This window comes from Oenanthe melanoleuca, chromosome 3 (assembly GCF_029582105.1).
Source record: "Oenanthe melanoleuca isolate GR-GAL-2019-014 chromosome 3, OMel1.0, whole genome shotgun sequence".
NCBI classification, from domain to species: domain Eukaryota; kingdom Metazoa; phylum Chordata; class Aves; order Passeriformes; family Muscicapidae; genus Oenanthe; species Oenanthe melanoleuca.
This window is the reverse complement of record NC_079336.1, coordinates 77031046-77053590: the sequence shown is the minus strand read 5'-3', so window position 1 is coordinate 77053590 and position 22545 is coordinate 77031046. Positions and strand designations below refer to the sequence as shown.

At 38.5% G+C, this 22545-nt stretch overlaps 2 protein-coding genes across 3 annotated transcripts in view; both read right to left on the bottom strand.

Annotated features, from left to right (window-relative positions):
• The window catches only part of SMYD3 (SET and MYND domain containing 3), a 367678-nt gene extending 347784 nt beyond the window's left edge, over positions 1–19894 (bottom strand). The window contains exon 1 of one of the 2 annotated variants that reach the window (XM_056486767.1): positions 19434–19894. In XM_056486767.1, the coding sequence (XP_056342742.1) occupies positions 19434–19684 (251 nt within the window). In that variant the 5' untranslated portion in view covers positions 19685–19894. The remainder of the gene's footprint in view (positions 1–19433) is intronic. The other variant, XM_056486768.1, reaches the window with a different exon arrangement.
• Positions 1–22545, bottom strand: part of TFB2M (transcription factor B2, mitochondrial) — a 103573-nt gene that overhangs the window by 68060 nt on the left and 12968 nt on the right. The gene's annotated exons all lie outside the window — the stretch shown is intronic.

The following is a 22545-nucleotide window of genomic DNA, read 5'->3' as shown; positions in this document are numbered from 1 at the left end:
CTACACAGTGCTGTAAGGGCCACCAATACCAAATCTGGTGATCAGCACCATAGAGACTGCATCACTGCATGAGCACCTGACAAACACCATTTAACAATTAGAAGCAAACCTCCTCCTAACAGCACCAAAAGAATACTTAGGACTTTAAAAGAAATGTTATTCTTATCATAGTACACAATTTTGGTCAGTCTACAATAGTTGAAATCTGAGTTCTATTCTGCCAAAACTATTTCACCCTTTGAATTTTGGAAGGAAACCAATCCAGTTTTCAGGTTCAATATCCATACCTTAGGCATAGAGCTAAAGTTTATTTTGACCAGTTATTTTCATTAGTTTCCATAAAATTCTGTATTTTGAACAAATCCAAAAATGCACACAGATATTTGTATGCATTTAAAAGTTACTGGTTTTGCTCAGAAGTAGAGTTCTAACAAATACCTATCTCAACAAAGGTAATAGAGTTTGAAACCCAACCTTTACTTTTTATTGTTTCTCACATAAAGCCCTTACCAAAGAGTAATTGGAAACCATAGTCCAGATACTTGTCAGTACTTTGTGCCCTGCAGAGCACCCAAAAGTCGGGTTAAGTGCTGTACTGCTGGCACCCAGTGAACAACACAGGCTCATTGCTGACCTCTTATTAAAACAACACCCTGCTGGCTTCTCCCAAGTAAGCCCTTAATCATTCATAACAGGTACAAAGAAACAAAGAGTTCGCTTCTCACGGGGTTTAGAAGAAATCAAAATTGTCTCCTCTAATGGGACCAGTCCCATCATTCAGATCAGCAGACACACTGCATGTGATGGACTATGAATACAGATGACTTGCAGCTATAAACACATCTTGGAGTACTCTCCATAATCTTTGAATAAATTTGCATTTATTGTCATTGGTTTGGATTGTTCTGTACAAGAGGACAACCACAGCATCAGCTTAGATAATAATTCTAGTATATCTAAAATCAGACATGCATGAACTACCACAAAAATTCATGTAAAAATATTACCATTAAAATTCATAAGTGACTCTTGGGGAAATGGGATCCATGCAACATCTGAAACAGCTAAGGAAGTTGTAAAATAAACACAGTTTAACAAACAGACCCAGGACAATTTGCATATGATGCAGCCCAGATCCAACATCTAAAGGAAGTAAACTCCAATGTTCACATACTAATTAAGAAGAAATAAAGCACAGTTTGCTGTTTCTTTTTTAGCATTAGCAAGACAAAGTTTCTGGATAAAAGGGGAAAGCTTGAGGCTTTTAACCACATTGCACCTGATGGGAACAGGAATGAGTGAGCCATCAGTCTGACCCTACCCTTGGGCCACTAGTTACTGCCAGGCTGCAAAGTCCTAGCCATGGTGCATATACCCAGTTCTTTAGCTCCACTTAGTCCCAACAAAACAGAGTTTCTTAGACCTCTCTGCAGTCATTTCCTCTGTGTCATTTCTGCAACAATCTGCTGCAATGCATTTTTTCCCAGCGTTACTCTTAAAGGCCAGCTGAAATTTCCTATTATTTCAGGATACTCCAGCCATGCTGTGGAGGGGAAGTTTTGGTATGCAGAGTATGCCTTTACTTCATCAAGTGCTCTAACTCACAAACATTTCTGGATGCAATTACAGGCAACTGGAAATTGGTGCAGTGAGCCAAGACAGATGCAATGTTCACACTGTTCTGAAAGGCAAGCAGCAGAATAAGATTTCCCCTGTCAATCCTGAAATAACACAGCATAGTGGAATGGCACATGGCTGAAGGGTACACTGCAGTCCTGCTACTTCCAATCAAGATATTAGTGGAGTGGAGAGAGAGGTTTGTGCATCTTTAAGGCACATGTTTAAAGGATGCAGGAAATTGAAGGATGCTTAGTACAGTGGGAGGTAATGCATTTGGCATTTTTGGTTCTATTTTGTGTTAAGTTCTGGGGTTTTTTTTAAATAGCATGTAATCTGGGGTGCCACTAAGCATCATGTAAGAGGGGATATTAAGACAGCTCCAGATGAGGTAACATCCCATTGCTTACTAAAATTGGTCTAGTCCCTCAATAAAAAAAAATAAATTTAACTATCCTCTGCAGAGGCAACAGCAGCAGTACCCATCGTGTGGTTCCCCTCAACTTTCAGTTCTTGAGCCTACTCTTCTGCAGACTGTGCCCCACAAACCTTTTCTTAAGATGCCAGGCACATTCTCTTTTAAAACATATTTTATTTTTCTCACAAACATGATTGCTTTTGCATTATGTTAACTTAGGCTACCCTACACTTCCAGAATGTAACCGATTACTGCTGAAAAACACTCCCCACCCTTACAATTTACTACTCAGCAACAGATGCCCTTCACCAGAATTGTTACCTTTTTATTTTTCACGGAGTAGGATGCTACTTGTTACCACAGAACAGCTGAAGAATACATGATGTTATTTCATGATGCAAACTAGGCTAAGGAAAATAATTCTGAATTGCAAAGTTAAAGCTAAAGCTTTAACAGCTAAGCTGTCCTTCTCTATGACATACCAACTTTCTTTTTTTTCTGGTATATATGACAACCATGAAGAAAGAACTAGAATTGGCACTGAACTCTACTTCTGAAAACTACTTCTGGCAGAATGTAAGACAAAACTCCTGCAACATTCAGCTCCCTTAAAATCCATACACATATAAGAGATCTGTGAGCAGAAAGAAAAACAGCTGGCAAAGTCTTTTTTTATCAAATCAATCTTTCCTCACACAAGTGTCACATGATCATATAACTGTTTCACTCTACACAGTATGCCTTAAATTAATTCTGAGCCACCCAAACCATTTCACAGAAAATTCTATGACCAACGAAGTCATCACATAGAGACAAATGATGTGAAACATACTCAGTTATTCACAGCAACCACAGCTGATAGAGATTTTGTACACAGCCTGTTACAACTGAACATGCAAGACTATAATACCAACTAATTTTTACTTAATAAAATCCACAATTTAGTTTTTTTCTAGTCACAGTTTACTTGTTATTTAAGTTGAGTCTGCACACCTTTTTCAGAGCCTAACTGATCCTTCATAATTCCAGCTCTTTGTAGTCATTTTGTTTCTCATTAGCAAATTCATTTCTTAGCTGGCAGAGTAATCAACAAATGCACCAAGCATCAATATCCAGAACAAAGAAATATTTATTTCTCAGGTAGGTACAGAGCTTTAGATGATAGTTCTTATCTACAGTAGTTTTAAACACTTCAGCATAAGAGGTTCCCAGTTTAAGAGCATCTTCTAGTCACTGAGTGGCTCGTTCACATTCTGCTAAACAATTCCCAATAACACAGATCTATCACTGGAAGATAATTTTTCATTTCAGTGTTGGCCATACCTCCTCATTCACCAGAAAGATAACTATGAGAACTGAGGGTATGTTTACATCTGGAGAGAATCTGCAGATTAAAGCCAGTGTGTCTGAACACAAGGAACTGACCCCAACTTATATGATCAGTGTGATTGGAACCCTCCTCATCTTTCTGTTTTGAAAGTTCTTATCCTTTCCCAGTGGGGTTTGGTTTCTTGAGTAAGCCTGCAGAGCTAAACTCCAGAACAATGTCAGCCATGCAGTGTCATAGGATGGGATCAACTATGAGGAATGAACAAAGATAGTTAAGTACAATTGCATCAATAGTAACAAAGACAATTTATCAAAATCTTCACTTGTTACTAGAAATGAAAAAGAAAACGGGGGCACATCTGAAGATATAAATCATCTATTACTGAAAACTTTTCAGCACTAGAATATTTAATATACCGACATTCAGAGAAACAGACTAATATCTTTTGGTAGCAAAAGGGATCTGCATTTTTTATCAAAAATGTTATACATAATAATTCACAAAAGCAGGAGGAAAAATACCCCAACTAAAAGATCTTCATTTATATAAATCAAGCTTTAAAACTCAAACTTGATTTTTCTAAGCAAAATCCAAATCCATAGTCCAAGTTTAATCAGAAGTAACTCTAGCAGATTAATTGTTTAAACATCCTAAAAACAGTCCTGAAAAATGCCACAGGCTTACTTTTAGGTCTTCTGCAAATAAGAGGAAAAAGAAAAATGTTGAAGTGCTTAAATAAAAAAGCAACTCCAAATATATCAAGATCTAAAGGATTTATTTTTCTTGTGCCAGGCATGTGAAATGCACATTTCACTAGTGCTGTAACAGATGTTCTGAGTTCTCATGTATTCTTGAAGAATAATTTTCCAATCAATTGCAGCATCTTACAGAAATGAAATGGCAAGAGTAAGCATTCATTTCCTGAAACTTGAGTTCAAATACTGACGAGGTCAGAAATGAAGTGAAATGGCTCAAGCCTAGAAGATAACCCATCTCCTCTACCTTATGTCCAATGTCTAATCCCTTCAACAGGAGTGGACACACCCAAACACCTCCTAAGGTCAGTCCTTGTGTTCACAGAGAATAGAAAGCTACAAACCCAATTCTTGCTGAGAAAGCTGATTGCAACTGCAAAAATATCTTTAAAATAGAGAATAATTTCACATTTCAGACAGCTGAAGCACATGGAAGGCATCCACCAAAATTAGTATTGAAGAACACCAGATCTTATTCTGTGGGAGAGACACACAAGTGTACTTTGGCCACCTAGAAAACAAAAACAAAGTACCATAAAGCCACAGTTAAATTTTGGTGGGTTTCACTTGCTTTTCTTGCTGTTGGCCATTTTGCAATTTCTCATTTGTAATTTCTCTTTTTTTTTTTTTTTTTTTATTTTAAACTTATCTACACAGAAAAATTCAACATCTGTCAAGAAAGATGAAGTTGTCTAAGTCTTACAGCCTAACCAAATCCTGTTTGTGTGTCTGGCACTGATTTTTTAATGATCATCTTTTCAGTGAAACTGAGCATGCAATTAAAAAACCTAATCACACTACTAAGACTTTTAGACAACTTAGCTTTTCTAAGGTTGAGTATTTAAAGTGAGTTTAGGAAGAATGCTAATCAAATGCAACTTAAAATTGTTGATTAGGTTAAAAAAAAAAAAAAAAAAAAACAAAGCAGATCAGTGCTTTTGTATGACATAGAAAAGCAGTTTAATTCTGGGTGATTTTTGGTTTAGGCTAGGGGCTTTTTTCTACAATTAAGGTTATTGTAAATTTATCCAAGGTATATTGAACCTCTTGAATGTTCATTCCCTGGGCTGCTACTACCTGTGTTCACCAGAAACCTCTTCACAACAACATCCTGGAAAAATTCTTCACTTCACAATTCTAATTGTGAAACAGCTTTGTTTACACAACAAACCAGGACACATCTGCCCTCCTTTTGGAAACATTTTGGCTGTGGAGGCCCCAAGAACAACCAAGCCACAGAGAACCTGGGTCATTGGTGAAACCCCAACAGCTGAATTCACGTGGTGAAAGGAAAGCACAGTTCCAAAGACAAGGCCAGGCTCTGCTTGGAGCAGGTAATCCAGAAATAACACGGAGCACCCCAACCTCCACACCCAGCAGCATCTCTCACAACATGACCTAAATATCACTTTGGGGGGTGTTGGGAAGGATAAGGATTTGACAGGAAGGTGTCACACATATGTATGTATAACAGAAAGATCATTGAATGGAGAATCTGAGGAAGGAATAGAAATTATAGAAAGTTTTGATATAGAAGAAAAGAATTGCTAAGCCAGTCTTACTGGATAACTACGAAGCCAAAGGGTAAAATTAGTTGGAAGGAGTTTTTATGACTCAGAGCAAAGGATAAATCCACCTCAAACAAAAGATGTTTTTACCAATCAAAAAGATTTTGATAAGCAAAAAAAAATACCATGTTACAAGTAGAAAGAAAGGTCTCAAAATTTTCCACTGCAAGAAAACTGAAAAACAACTTCTAGCTGAAACTGTAACATACTTTTTGTGCTTGGAAAAAACCAGCATTTTAAAGAACCACCTGGAGTCCTGCATCCCTTGGCTCTTACAGGGGGGTTTAAAGCAAAGCACAAGGATACTGCTGCACTGACACCTCCAACCCCACAGCATAATTTAGCAGTTTACAGTCTTTCAGTATGAGCAGAAGGGACATTTGCTTCCAAGTCCACTGCTGAAACAGGATAAGGAACTAGACTGAGAAACTGGAAAATATCACTCCTCGTGGACAGTTCTGTAGGAACTACAGTCACACTGTGTTGATGTTGTACACATTTCAGAGTCAATCTCCTGTCGATGAGGCTTTGTCAACACACAATTATGAAACAGATCAAAAACTAGTACAAAGCAAGAAGAGAGTCCAAATGCTTTTAATGTTTTTCCAGTAACTGCTATGACATTTTTAAAATAGAAAAAGGTGTAACTTTTATTTGAAGGGTTCCTCCAAAGCCTGATATTGAAGCCAATACTGCACAGTTTTGTGGTAAATCTCATAAAGTAATGGCTCTATTTGATGGCCTACCACCACCATATTACCTTGCACAGAGTGCCAGCAGTAATTGCATTGCTTCAGTAGAAACTTGCTTCCTCAAATGCACACCATATTAATTTGCTAAATAGAACCTCAGTAACTTTAAAATAAAAATCAAGAAGAAGGAATAAATGGATTTTTGTAATTAATCTAAAATTGATTGGGAAATAACTTTGCAAAATTAAGAACTAAATTTTTAAAGACTATTCCAACATAATTTTTTTATTTATTTCAGCTATAAGGTAAGTTTAAGAGAACATAATTCTTCTAATTAAAAGTAATCCAGAATTTTTTATTGCCTAAGAAGCATACAGATGCATAAAAAGAAAATACACCCAAACCAAAAAAATGCACTTTTGGAAATTACCAATTCTAGGAGTCATACAAGTTGAACAAAATTAAAACCTTTTTCTATCTTTATTCTAATAGAAGACAATTGCAGGGGTGAGTCCACAGAGATTTTATTCTTCCTTATTGTGAACTCACATCCCCAACAGCAGTAAACAAGAGATATACATGTCAAGGACAGACTTTATTTCATAGGTACAAGCCTAGGAAAAACTGGAGGTAATTAATTTTCATCAGTCAGAATAAATACTAAGGACTCACCACAAAATAAATACAAACACCTGTTTTACTAAAAGCTACTGTGAGTTTGTGGGAAAACTGGAGGCACTTCAAAGCTGAGAAAAGTTTTGCTCACAGAATGGGGCAGGATGGCAGGGGAGGAGAAGGTTTCTGTTGTGTAGTCCTGGGAGAAAGCACAGCCTGGAATAACATTCTTAAACCTACAACCACTGATTAAACATTGTCTTAAGGCAAAAATTCTACACAATGAGCTTAAGCATGCATTACAGTTCGTAGCTGAGTTATTATCTGCAATAAACTGATAACCATTCATTAACTTCTGAGCACAAGAGACAACTGGCAAGCTATTTCATGCCTCAAAGAATTTACAACAAAAGGGAGGCAAACATACAGTGCAGGTGACTTTGTACTGGGAAAATAAAATGAATATTTAAAAATGCCATTACCTTCCAGCTATAAAATGAATTGACATGGAGATGTTCCAACAAATGCAGTTTTAAAACGGATTCTGAATCCTTATGTGCTATAAGCACAAAAGTAAGCATAGTCTTTCAATTACAACAAACAGCTATTAGTAAAGTACTTTTTGGTGAAAATTAATTTTAATATTAAGGCCTATATGAAGAAGTACTAAATATGTGCTTCACAAGCAACCCTAACTACAGGGGTCACGAAATAGTATGTGTACTGACAGATACAGCCTGTAAGACTCCATGGGGGGAGGTTAAAAAAAAGATATGAAAATTAAAAATTAATAAGTCTACAGCACAGTAGTTCTGAACAAACATATTCCCAAAGTCACAACTTCCAAGGCAATCTCTAAGGACAGTATCTTTGGCTCCATAATAATTTCTAATGCACTTGGGAGTGCTGTAAATTATTTCATCTGCCTCAAAGCAGATTAGGGGAAGGAAAGCTGCAGCAGTGACCAGAGCCCTATGTCAGCTCCCCACAAGAGAAAGCCAAACAACACTGTATTCTGTGCATGCCAGACACTGACATTGCTGAGAGCTACTTGTTCAAAGACGAAATATGTCCTTTAATAATTCAATTCCCCCAAGACTCAAGAACAAGATAAAACCAACTTTGGAGCAGGATATTCAGAGCTGCAGGTAGCATCCACGTTCATTGGTACAGACAGTGATGCCTCATGTGATTTTCTGCCACCAGGCAGCATAACCACCCCAAAGCCACGATGCAAACAGCCCAGGCTCTGCAGCTGAACACCTCACATTGGTGCTCTCATCTCACAGCCCCCATGACCAAATACAAGGACACAACTTTCTACTGCCCAGCTCAAAATCCATTTCCCTCCACACCAGTTTGTCCACAAGTTCATAGAGATCTTTTCAATTAAAAAAAAAAAAAAAAAAAAAAAATCTTGTCTATTTAAACCATTTCTACCCTCTTTGCTTTGCAACTTCTGGAAATTCAAATCTTGTACAGAAATTATAAATCTCTTCCTTGTCATTTTTTTAAATGTTCCCATAAGTCACACAGAGGGTCATAGCCATGTAACTTTCCAGAGAAACTAGGACTTCAGATCTCACCTTTCCAAATCTGAGATTTTTACACAAAAATTGGAAAGCATTTTTCATAGCTTTTTATTCCATAAATACATTGTTAACTTCAGGTTCCATCTCTAAATTTTGTCATTGATTTGATAATTGATTTATACCACAATATCCTCCGTAGCAGACAAGTACTTTAAAAAACTGTCATGTTCTTCACTTATGATCAGTTTTCCCAGGAATATTTAATATCCCTTCTGCTATGAGTGGCTCTCCAGGTTATGTCTCCTGAGTCCATTTCAAGTAAACAATTTTTCACACTGACATTTTCTTTAGTCTGTTGGAATTCACATTCCACTGGCCTCCTGACTGTTCCATCTATGGTATCAGTTAAGCTGCGGGTTTTTTTCCACACACCTTTTTTTCTTTTTGCCAAGGACAATCAAGTTTCACAGCTTTTGAAACTGAAAGGAAGAATCATAACATCCAGCAAATTGCACGGGCCATAAATTCTGCATGGCAAAGCTTTCAGCTCTGGCACAATTAGGATGTATTCACCAGTTTTAAAAAGCCATGTTAATTCCAAGTGTACATATAAACCTGTTGGTGTTGGACTGTTTCCTAGTGGCACCATTAAATTTATAGCAGATATGCTTTCTGCTGCCTATAATCACTTTTTTAAATTTTTCAAGTGGTTTAAGGTCAAATATCGCCCTTAAGGTCATATACAAACATATAATTTAAATATTTTTATTTTACACTCTATCAACAACTTCTAAATATACGAGTGAATGCAATAAGCCTCAAACCTCTCTCAAACAGGTAATCTAGGAAAGACCTAAAATTTAACAGACAAAAGAAGGGCTCTAATCCTCCAGTTATGTATCTGAACTACAAGGTTATCCTTCATCTGTCATGCTCCTCATACATGCATTAAAATATACAAATCAGCTGACAATATCTTCAGCTTTACACAGAAGCAAGACATTTAAAAAAAGAGGTGAGCATTGCCATTCTTTGATTTTATTGACCCCTGCCTCTCCCAAGCTGTGTTCAAAGACTGTCCATGGAGGAGAAAGGGAAAAAATGACAACCAGTCCTTACAAGAGGGTTGTGAACACAAGCAATGTGATGTGTATTACTGCAAAGGGAATTTCTAAAAATGTAGTGAACAGCACCAGAAAGTGGTAAATGCTCCCTGAAATACCAAATAAAACAAACACTATCAAAATAAAATCTTGAAACATCCAGTAACTTCCTAATTAATGAAAAATTAGTTGACTATATAATTCAGCACACACATACCAAATTCCACACATTCATTCATTTTTATCCTAAATTCTCTAAGAGGCATTACATCAGCACTAATGAATCCAATCTGTGTCACATTTTATATACATGCAACAGGAATCTCCTGTCAGTATACTTTTCAGTAGAAAGGTGAATCCAGTAAAACAACCCCATGCCAAATTTTCACAAAGTCTTTAGAGGGGTCTAATTCTTTTGCATACAATGCTCAGCAAGTCTGCACTCCTTATGAAATTTCACTTAAAACTGAATTTAAGTAGTTTTGACTTATCAGAATATAGAATAAAGCAGTAATCACATAAAACCATCAACATAATTCCATCAAAATGACTGCCAAAACAGCAATGGCTATTTATTGGCAGCAAAATCCACACACAAGCAATACACTGACTACATGTCTAATAAAATACTAGGTATCCATTGGAAGTGGCAAAAATAACTTCTTTCAGCAACTGGGCTGCTAACTAAGAGACTCTAAGTTTTCTGCTGTTTTTATACCTGTCACATTTTTTAGTGCTCATCAGCACAATTCATCTACTTTTCTAGCCACAGAAAAGGGACATTTTATAGTAAGAGATACTTATTTACTTACGTAAGTATGATGTGCTAATTTTGTGAAACCAAACCAAAACTAAAACAAACATAAAGAAGACCCAACATAATATTGCAAAGGATCTTACTCATGATAAAATGAATTTCATAGCTATTTTTTTTATACCTGGTATTATACATCTTGTGTTGATTATTGCATAGTCTCTTTTTCCTGGGACAAAGGAAAAAGATAAATCAATCATCACATGTTGAGTTTCAAATAGTATTTCAAGAAATTGTTTCCATAGGTATTCCATCTGTTATGCAGGAATATCAACGACTACGACTGTTTCAATACGACAAGTGGATAAAATTCATAAACAGCTGAATAGCCAATCTCATTTGCTAAACCAACATAGATGCTTATGACCATAAATCTCTGAAGTGGTTTTCTGTCCCACTTCATTTTTTTCTCTCAAATCTTTCAATCTGTTTTTGCTTTTTCAGAAATCTGGTCTAAGATACCTTCAGCAGCTGGAGGACTTGGAGTCAATACATCACAGAAATCGAAGGCAGCTACACAAAGTACAAACCCACGCCAACATTCACTCAATGCTTAAAATATGTATATCCAGAATTTGATCTAAAAAATCCTAACTTTTTTCCAAAGGAAATTAAGCTGTAGTGTACTAGCCTGGCATAAACTTTCTCATCTCATACAATATTCAATAAAGATTTTAAACACAATGATCTGCAAAGTGAAATTTATTTCTTACACACATGATGCATAGAAATGGTGGAGAGAAAATTTATGAGATATACTTTTATACACAGCAAGTCTTCCTTGGTATGCCACTTATCTCAGAAGGAGTAGCAGGCTCTGTTTCTGTGATGGAAAACAGCAGCCAGGCCACAGAAAGAAGTGGTGTAATAGTTTATCTTACCAGAGAGGAATAGTACTTAACACACAGGAGGAAAAAAAAAAAAAACAAAAACAAAAACAAAAAAAAAAAAAAAAAAACCACCAAAAAAACCCCACACAACACCAAGGCAGTATTCCAATTTGAATCCTCATGTTCAAGTGAGCTGCTTTCAAGCTCTTCTTGACTTATAAAAAACAAGTTTCTGCCTGAGAAGCACAAAATACACTGAATAAGTATTTTATCCTAAGAAACATAGACAGTTTATTTCACGCTCTTTATACCCTGAGACAAATCCCTCCTCCCTGAGGACCATGCTTCGCTAAACATCTCAACTTCTTTTTCCCTATCCTACTATGCTCCTTCCCACTACCAAGAATCACCAAAGAAGTTGTCTTTTCAGGTCACCAGTGAACACTCTGAGCAGTTGAACGAGATATTTGAATTAGACAGTATGAACAAGACATATTTGGGTGAACTGTAAGAAGGGGCTTACAGCTGACAAGACTTTTTTATTTCCTCTTTTTATTTAGTGATGATCTTTTACTCCTTTTCTGTACTTACACATCTTCTGTGATTCTGACCCCTAATCACACCCTCATAAGTAGTGCTCAACACACTTGCTGGCTTTTTTTGCTTTGAATGCTTAAACCTGATGGCACAGGCAGCACACAAACACTACATGAACAGCCAGGGCAAGCTCACCCTGAGCAAAGCCAAAACTGTGTTTCCTATCTATTGACTGCAGAATGAGGAACTCAGAGGCCAAGAAGATACTTCAAAAAATACTCAGTCTTTAATTTAACTTATGCTTGAACAATGAAATTAATAGTAAAGCAAGCCCTGAGCTGAAGGCAGCTAGCAGTTATGATGATAAACAGGAAAGCTAAATATTGCATGAATAGGGGATTGCAGCTTGAGTTAGCATGGGAATTACTGGTGTTCAACCAATTGTTCCACTTGACAATGACCCTACAGTCATCAGAACCCTTGGGAATGATTCAGAACTTTCACTTGGCCTCCAAATAAAATCTCCCAGCCAGCCACAGAGGCACTGTGAGAATTGTGATTGCTGGAATTAAGCACAGATCCTGAAATGAGTAAAAGCAGTTTCAAAAATGAAGTCAGAAAAGTTGGTAAACTCCTACGGAACCAAGATTTCAGTCGAAGTATTTTCTTTGTGGTAAGAAACAACTGCAAATGTCTGCAGTGTTTCTTCTGCTAAAGTGAAGCTAGGATATGCTTCTGAGGAAGTAAAATATGACTGAAACATGCCTTGGTAAAGAAATAAGTGTGGGTTCTCACAGTCCAGGACTAGGCTGGACTACAAGGCAGAAAAAACTGTTCTCAACACTAACAAGCCAGTCAATCCTGCACACCTGAAAGCCCTACTTCCCTAAAAGACATCCATAAAAGCTATGAAATTCCTCTAGCTGTCCTTCTTAGAGTTTCATCATTAGCTACAGCAGACTAAAGGCCAGCTACTACCAGACAACACAGCCCTGACCATCAGACCTTGACTCCCGTTCAATGGCCACTTCAGGTCTGTTCCCCCAGCAATATGCTGATTTAAGGGCACTAAGACTTTTCTGTTTTGGTGAAGTATGTTTTCTGCCAGTTTATCTCTCTGCACCAGTGTATCATAGGTCATATGAGCAGCCAAGTGCCAAATGAGAAGCAGAAGGTGCAGAGGAAGGAGAGCAAGGACTTGGGAGAGCAGTAAGAATGCCTGCCCTTTCAGCAGCTCCCAACCAGTACATCAGGTAACTTGTCCTGCAGATCAATAACCCACTTCAAAACATGAATGGCTGGGGCAGAGAGACGTGCAGAACACTCTATCAGCCTCACCCATCTAATTTTGGATAATTCAAAACAGCTGTTGCAACTGGTTCTGAAGACAACAAGGTTCTTCAAGGGAAAACAGCATCATTCCATACACCATACAGGCAAAAGCACAGAGAGGCTTTTGAGGACAGCCACAATGGAAGTAACCACTAACAATTCATGAATTCCGATACCTATGCACAAGATATCTGTAACACTTCTTAAAGAATTTAAACAATAAACTCCTAAAGCAGTATAAAACTTTGAGCAACTCACACATAATTAAAAACTTTCTTTGGGAAATATCTGGAACTAATTGTGTTGTTACATTAGCTAGAGGTTACCTTATTTTAATCATCCGTTTTCCCTTCTAGTGCTTATTATAATTTTATACTTGCACAATTACAGTTCATCCTAAGGAAATGCATACTAAAGACAATCTAATCCACAAATTTCTTTTCATCATTTTATCAATAACCACAAGCAAACAGTATTTATACAGAGCATATTAATATTTTAAAACATTAATATTAGGGACTCCACCATGCAGAACAGAAATATAGTATCAGGTGTGGATTGCAGATACACAGTAAAACATAAATTGAGTAAAATAAAAGATGACTACAACTTAAATGGTCAGTCACAGCTTGACAGGACAACAATTTTGATACAATACCTTTCAAATTACAGAGCAGTATAAGCATGAAAATTGCATACACAAAATCCCAACACAGTAATAGCTTTAGGGCCCTTTAAAGCATGTCTAAAATTTTCATTTTCCATAAATGACAGGCATGGCAATAAAAACTCTTGACCTGGGAGAATTTATTTTTAACAATGCCTCTCCTTTTTCTGTTTCTCCTGTTATTAACAGGAGCAGAGCCTTATTGGCAGCAGTAGACATGAACAACAGTCTCAAGACCACAAGGCAGAAGAGGAAGGGAAGAAGGAGATTAGTATGACCCATATATTACCTAAAGCAAGCCCAGAATATCCAAAGCAGTGAGGAGGCACTAACTGAAGACCAAAATACTATGCAATGAAAAAAGGGTTTACACCTAACAGAACTTGAATTACATTCTCAAAACAAGCCTCCAGGACAAATAGTCAGACAAAAATACCTACCAAGGGATATTCCTAACAGTAACACATGAAAACTCCTGACCACACTGAAAATGGTGCTGTGAGGGAAGTAAACCAAATCAACAGGCAGGCCAGGACAACTTCTTATGAACGCTCTCCTGAATGCCAGAACTTCTTTCTTCCCCCTGCTTCAACCTGACTCCAAACAGAAGGAATGGGAGATAGAGACTGCAAGTGTAATTTCTGCTACAGACCTTCCCTGGACGAGACATTGCAGGAAAGCACAGGCTATGTCTTCATTCACTCTCACAAAAGGTTTTCCTGGCAGCATGGGACAACAGCCTGAAAGCCACTTCTTTGGCTCCAGCTGGCATGAGGGCAGAAAAACAAGCATTTCTGTACTACTTTTCGTAAAGTTGCTCCAACACTATGGGAGTAAGTTGAGATGGGGGAGGGAGAGTCTCTTCTAAGGAAAATGCTGCCTTTTTGCAGGTTATCATTCAGCTACAGGGAGAAACGTTACTGGTGGTGGTGGTGGTGTTCAACTACTTAGGTCTTGGGAAACATTCTCACAAATGTACATAAGAATCTGAATTTATAATATTTTGTATAGCTTCTGTCTCACATACAATTTTGTTTCACATGCTTTGCTCTTACTTCACACTTCAGGTAAATCAAGAGTCATTGCTGCAATTTCATTCTGTCAGGATGCTCCATCAAACTATAGCATACTATTCCCAAGATTATCCTATCCTGGAAGCACAAAAACATACGTGCTCCTAATAATCACACTGTGACTAATAGGATTCTTTTTATATTCCTCTACTCCATAAGAAGTTACACATCCTGAAAACTACTGGAACTCTGTCTAGAATTTTGACCGGCACTGAAGGGACACCAAATACACCATACATCTCACATTTAAAAAACCTTACTGACATATTGACATTGGCACCAAGTCATGCTGACCAACTTCATTCATTTATGTGATAAGTCTAAGAATTATGTTCTTACATATGTTTAAGGAATTTTTAAAACATTGTTCCATTCTACAAACAATCACAGAAATACAATATTCTACTGGAGAGAAAACCACCTTTTTATACAAGTAAACTATAAAACATGGATATTGTTTTATATCTTAAGAATTATAATGCTTAACTATCTTCATTTTATGAGAACTGATGAAATGTTAAAAGTCAAAGAATGTATCATCAAATATTCATTTTCCACACTTCAGAATCCCGCTAGAACAAAATATACATATATGAGGAACACCTAGAGCAACAAAACAGGATATTTTCAAGAAATTAGCTTAAATTTACAGCTATTTCTGTATTAACCAGCCACAGAAGTATTTTTCAGAAATAAATAAGGAGGCAGTGTAGACAGCCTTGTGCATTACTGGAAGTCTCTTACATGCTAAACATCACGTAACAAAACAAGATCCATTAGAGTGCACCCAATCACCCAGCAAAGCTAGAAGCAGCAGAACTCGGGTGCTGTGCTAAAAGGGACACCCTCTTTGGTGCTTAAGGAAGCACCTCAGCCTTATTAGTGAATGAGAGAATCTTCATGGAGAAACTCCCACTGCTGAAGAGCCAAAATAATGGGCTTCTCTCCTCTCTTGACCTCCCTGCTGCAGCGTGAAAGGGGCACACTTGAACAGTTAATAATTAGCTGTCTCCAGGCAGAACCACACCACTCTAAGCCACAGGCACAGTGGTAGGATGTTTCCATTTGGCTATTTTTAAATCAGACGAAATCAAGCAAGGGCCACACAATTGCTGGCCTGAGTTCAGTACCCTGTAATCACCCAACTATTCAGGCTTGGTTATATTTCCCATACTGCATTAATGCTTGCTGTCACATCTAGCTTATCACCACTCCTAGCTTTAATGTTTTTCTCTTTCTAAATATGTTTAGAAAACTTGTAGTAGTTCAAAAATACATTCATACTTCCTCTTAACCCAATTCCAGAGTCTGAACCTCTGACCTTATCCAACCAAGAAACACTAATGCCTTTTATTCCACAGTTTATATATAATGTTATTCATTGCTTATTCTCATATATTCATTTCCCTTAAAGGCATAAATGCTATGGCATTTTAAAATAGCACGGTGTTACCTCTTTTTTCCTACCTTTTCTGAGACTCGGATTCTATAAAGTTTCTTTGCTTGCTCCTAAGTATTAACTAGGACTTAACTTTTCTTGCAGTGGATTCTTGTAACTACAAGGCATCACAGAAATGTTTTGTGAAAAGCAAACAAACACCAGAGATATCATTGATTTTCACTTAATTTTTATTTCAATCTATAAAAGGCTGGGTATACTTTCAATCCAAAATCTGAGCATCAAACCAACATTAAAGAGGTATCAAAGCATGGAAGAAACCATAAATAAAACTTTTAATTCGCAAGAGAAAAAAAAAAGAGAAAAAAAAATCTTTTCTGTTGCTTTCTCCAGGAAAATGTTGGAAAAAATGCTGGCCATTCAAATTTTGTCACACTACAGATACTCTTGCAAAAAATATACCACCATGTAATACATCATGCTTTTCCAACACACTGCTTCCATAGAAATACACACTGTCAACACTCAATCAAAATTTGTATTTCAGAGCAAATATTTATTATGCATCCTATTTCAAGGTAGTATTTTTTATAACTGCTAACAAAATACCATTCAATCAGCTACACTAGCATATTAAACCATCTACAGCAGAGCATTTTAGCCCTGCCTTGTATTAAAAACGTGAACTTCTTCATTAGAAAATAGAGGGTTCTATTCAAAGAAGAAATCACAAAAGGAGAGACAGTGACAAAAAATCTGCCATCTGCTCTATATACAATGTAGACCTAACAACAATGACCAAAAAAACTTAATGTCTGTATGAAAAAAGCACCAACAGCCCAGTAAGATAAAGAAGGGTCATTAATCTGTCTACCATTAGATGCATTAAGTGTGTGTGTGTATATATATATATATATATATATATATATATATACACACACACACACACACATCCTTGTATTTATGTATATAAATACTTCAGCACATTAAATCCACAATTATATTCACTTTGAGGTAAGACTAAGCAGAACTACTGCACTATCTGAGTTTTCCTTTCTAAAACAGAGCAGCAAACTGCCCCCAATAGCCAACCTTATCCTGCTTTGGTACATCAGACCCTTGTTACAGAAACTTGGCCAAGGTCATAGGGTAAGTCAGCACCATCACAAGACTGTGACCCCAAATCCTGGCAAGACCATGCTGCCTCTCAGCAGGCAGTCCAGAAGGAAGATACTCTGCACTTCACTACCCATCTTCTGGTTCACCCAGCACTTCTCACACAGCCTAAAATTCCACCAAACAACAGTGACTACTACAAGCCAAGAGACAAATGCAAGCATAGAATTACATATCAGTGTAATGCCTCAAACATTAATTGCATATATAAGAGGATTGATAAAACATTAAATCAATGTTAAGAAGTAGACTTTTTAAAATTTGTGTTCCTGCACTGCCACCTAAAGATTGGAGTGCAAAACAGGAACAGTAGTGGACAGTGTGACTTTTACCTGTAATCCTGGAAGAGAGCAGTAACATTTTTCTGACACCTCACTTTTAACTAAGACCACACCAGATTCAACCAGATCAAAACCAGATTGATGAAACAGTTCTATTTCATATCACAGTTTAGTAGCACTTCACCATTTGAATTAGATAATTAATTAGATAAATGTCTAGATAAAAGCTTGGAGAGTCTTGATCTATAAAATTTGTCTAGCCACAGCATTTTTGCAAAGGAAGACAAATTGGTGGAAATGCATTTTTGACTTTCTTATTTACTTTTTTAAATTTAATTGCTATCACTATATAGAGAAAAAAAAACACCCCACAAATTAACAACCTCTCGTGATATAACAAGTTGGTAATACCATTATTTGTCCCTACAAAACATGTCCTGGTTATATGTCTACATCCAAACACCTCAGAGTCACTTTTATTCCACCTGCTGCAGCACTCAGCCTGTCTTCTAAAGTCTGCATTCTCTCACAACTTCAAGTGGAAAATGTCAAATCACCACCCAAAAGGACCCTGATGTCACCAGTCAGACTTCACAGATGTAATAGCTAAAAATCTTTCGAGTTTGGTGTTTATTTGGAGGTTTTTTGGAGAAATTTTTGTTGCGTTTTTGCTTTGGTTGGGGTTATTTTTCAATATGCTGAAGATGCAAGATGCATCTTAAAAGATGGAAGTATCACCTGGAATACACTGTCAACGTTTTCTTTTATTAAATGAGAACCACAATCTCATAAATAGAAACTGAGATAGAAGTGGAGATAGAAGCCCTGTAAAGGACATGAAGAAAATCACCTGGACTGTTTCAACAAACAAAACTTCAAATATCTTGAAAATAACCCTAATTAAAAAAAAAAAAAAAAAAAAATCAAACCAAAGCAAAAACATAAAAAAGAAAAGTTAGCAGTATCGAAGTTTCACCTGTCTCTCTTCTTCAAGTCTTGGCAACTATACAGGGGTTTGGCCTATCTAGCAGTGTGTTTCAGGTATTAATTTATAGATGGTCCTTTAACAGCTCTACCACAATGCAGCTTGCTGGGAAACTGCTCAAGATTAGAAAACAGCTTTGTTCGTTTCCTTCTAAACAAACACAGAAAGTGACTATGCGCTTGTCGGTTTCCACCTAAGGAATTCGGGATTCCGTAAGGATTTGCGGGAGGAAGGCAGAACTCATTTAAGGCATGTCTCAAAGCCACATGCTCCAAGCAGGTGACACCAAACTCCATCGCTGCCTATCCCACGGAGCTGGAGCCTGCCCAGCTCCGCGAACGCCCAGGGCACGGCTCCTCTGCCCCGCCTCAGGGCCCGGGACCACCTGAGCGGGCGGAGCCTCCCAGCGCACCGGGAGAACCCCGGGCCGCGCCGGCACCGCCGCCTCCTGCCCGCCCCGGAAACCTCCCCAGGAACTCCCCGGGAAGAGGCGACACCTTCAAAAAAGCAGTTTTAAAAGAAAAAGCCCCCAGTTAAAGAGAGCGGCAGGAAGCGACAAGCCTCCCACCTCAGCCCTGGCAGCGGAGTCCCGCTGCCACCCCAGCCCTGCCGACAGTTCCCCGTTCCCCGTGCCCCGCTCCCCGTGCCCCGGCCCCGCCCCGGCGGAAGGGGCGGCGCTGGCGGCGGCGCGGCGCGCTCCCGCCGGTACCTGCGCAGGCAGCGCTCGCACACGCTGCCCAGCTGCTCCTTGCTGAGGACGTAGGCGAAGGGCTCGTCGCGGTAGAGCAGCTCTCCGGGCCGCACCCGCCGGCGGGAGCGGAGGCCGCTGCCCTTGCCCGGGCTGTGGAAGCGCTCCAGCGCCGCCGGCTCCATCCTGCCGCGCTGCCGCCGCCGGAGAGGAGAGGAGAGCGCGGGCCGCCCCGCCCCGCCCGCCGCACGTGACCGCGCTGCCGCCGCCATCTTAGATCAGGGCAAGGGCCGGGCGGGCCGCGCGGCGGGGATGGAGCCCGGGCGTGCGGCGCTGCCTGTCCCGGGCCAGCACAGCACAGCACAGCACAGGAGCACGGAGAGCCGCAGGGCAGCCCTCTGCCTAAAGAGGCAGTTCATAATACACATCACAGAATCCCGGAGTGGGTCAGGCTGCAGGGGAGTACAGCGCGTCACCTGGCGGAACCGCCCTGCTCCAGCAGGGCCGTCCCACGGTACATGGCACAGGTCTGCATCCAGAGGGGTCTTGAATATTCCCAGTCAGGGGGACTCCACAGCCTCTCTGGACAATCTGCTCCAGTGCTCAGTCACTTCCCGGTAATGAAGCTTTTCTTCATGTTCAGGTGCATCAGTTCCTGCCATTGCCTCCGTCCTATTGCTTGGCACAGTGAGCACAGCCTGGCTCCATCCTCCTGGCACCCTCATTTTCAATACTTGCACACAAAATATTTAACAGTTCAGTTTACAGAGGAAGTGATATGATAATTATTCAGTCAAAAGACATTTCAAAAAAGCACATTATATTTATGAGCTGGCATCTGGATGTATTTCTGGATCTCTGTGATCTGAATACAGAGAAATATGACTGGGCACCTCAGCTCTGGTAGTGTTTCTCACTGAGAATGTACCCCATACACCAGATTACTTTTTGTCAGAACCATGAGTTAGAGGGGCCAGAAAATGACAACATAAAAAGCAAAACACTTGCAGAATTAACTAAGGACATTAATCTGAAATGATGGTGCTGAAAACCTGTGAAATAAGTGCTTTCTGTACGGGTCTGCATGACTTTCATTTGTTTATGAGATTACACACATGACACAGGCTAAATGTGCTAAACTGCAGATCGACTTTGTCTGGTTTTCCTCATCACGCCTGTAGAGGGAGGTAGGGCTTGTGTTTCGGAAAGGAGTGTCGATTCGTGCTGTCAAAGAACACAGACACAGACCTAACAGCTCTGCCAAGCAGCTGTGCCGGGCTAAAAACCACTCAGTTTTGTTCTCGGTAAGTATTAATTCAGTCTGCAATTGTTTTAATCCAAGTTGCAACAAGGTAACAAAGAATGGCAATATGAATATCTAAAATACTGGTACCTAAAGCCAGAGGATTCTCACAGAAAATTACATTTTGACATTTGCTTAATGCTGCAATGATGTAATTCATCACTAAAAGAACTGTCAGCAGTCTAGCTGTTAGTGAAATCATTATGCATGTTACTATGCTTATTTTTAGCTCTTCTAGCAACTTTTAAAAATGTGTTAATTTGCAGTGATACTGTGAATTTCTCAAGAATTAACCTTAGTAGTTATTAAAATATTAGGCAATTATTTGGCCTGTATGTTTTATTTCTTCACCTATTAAATATTCTGCATTTTCCTGTCTATACTGTTTTAGTTTCTAAGCAGGCGTCACTCAAAACCTGTACCAAAAACAAGCCAAATAATAATAGAAGTTAACATCTATCTCTATTAGTGGATAAATTTAAGAAATGAAAAAAGCAATGAACCTAAAGGCCAGCCCATGAACTGCAAAAAGTGCACTCGGGGAAGACCTAATATAAATGTATAATACCAGAAGTAGTTTTCATTATTTTCTCAGTTTTTCTTGACAGGTTTTCTCACTTATATGGCCAGTAACACAAAAAAATATTTTCAAGTACAAAAACACATCTGAGGCAATGCCAGTCTTTTGTCTCACTGACACACAAAATAAAAGTCACAACCTTGAAGAAGCAAGCTACTCTAAGAAAATCTGAAGTATGAATACCTGAAGAAAGGGACTTCCATCAGCTTGGCTTAAGCTGTACAGGAAATAAGCCACAGAAGCTTCAAAAGAGCTTTTAGCTGTCATTGCATTTCAAGTCATATGAAAACATTATTGCAGTGATAGAGATTTCCTGTATAGATAAGCTTTCAAACAACATTAAACATTGTAATGTGCTGTTGGATATTTGGACATCTGTACACAGGGCCTGAAAAACTTATTCTGGATATCTATACCTACAGGTTAGTGATGAATCTGCCTAGGAGGGCCATTCAGCAGTCTTTGGGCAATGGTAATCAATGGAATGCCCAACTTGGATGTCTTTGGAATCATCAGTCTGAATTTTCACAGAAGCGTAATGATACTAGGGCTGCATATCCCAGTAAGTGCTTATTTAGCCCAAGAATATACTTAGTTGAATTTAATCCCTGTTATCAGCATGGTGTTTTTATATGCCCAAGTCATACACTGACCTAAACAGGTCAGACTTCTCAGCAGCTGTTTGAAATGCATGACACATTCTGGATGGAAGCAGCTGTCAAGGAGTGTAATGAGGGCAGTTTTGTAGGAAATATCACTTAATTGTGGCTGCTGCTGCTGAATTAGTCATACATCCTTTCTGCCAGAGACACCATGGTGGAGCTTTAGCTCTTCTATCTCAGGACAGATTGTTTTACTACATGAATCTAGAGAAACATCTGCAGTAATGAAATAATTCAAATTCTTCTCCTTATTCATAAATGTGAAATAGCCACTCCAAACAACACAGCACAAAATGGTATTTTTTTTCTGGGATCAAAATATGGCTCAAAACACAAAATATTAAATTTTGGATTGTACAAAATCTGTCACTAACTGCACAGAATAGCTATCAATTAATTAGTTGAAAGCTTGTAACTACAGACAAATCTTTTATGAACACATATCTCTTGAAGAGGACTCTTCACTTTCAGTTTTCATGTGCTAGTGAAAAATTGATTCTAGAATGTTAAAGATCACTGCAGAAGTGTTTAAGCACAAATTCATAATAAATTTCACATAGATTTTATCTGTCGATTTTTTACTGGGAA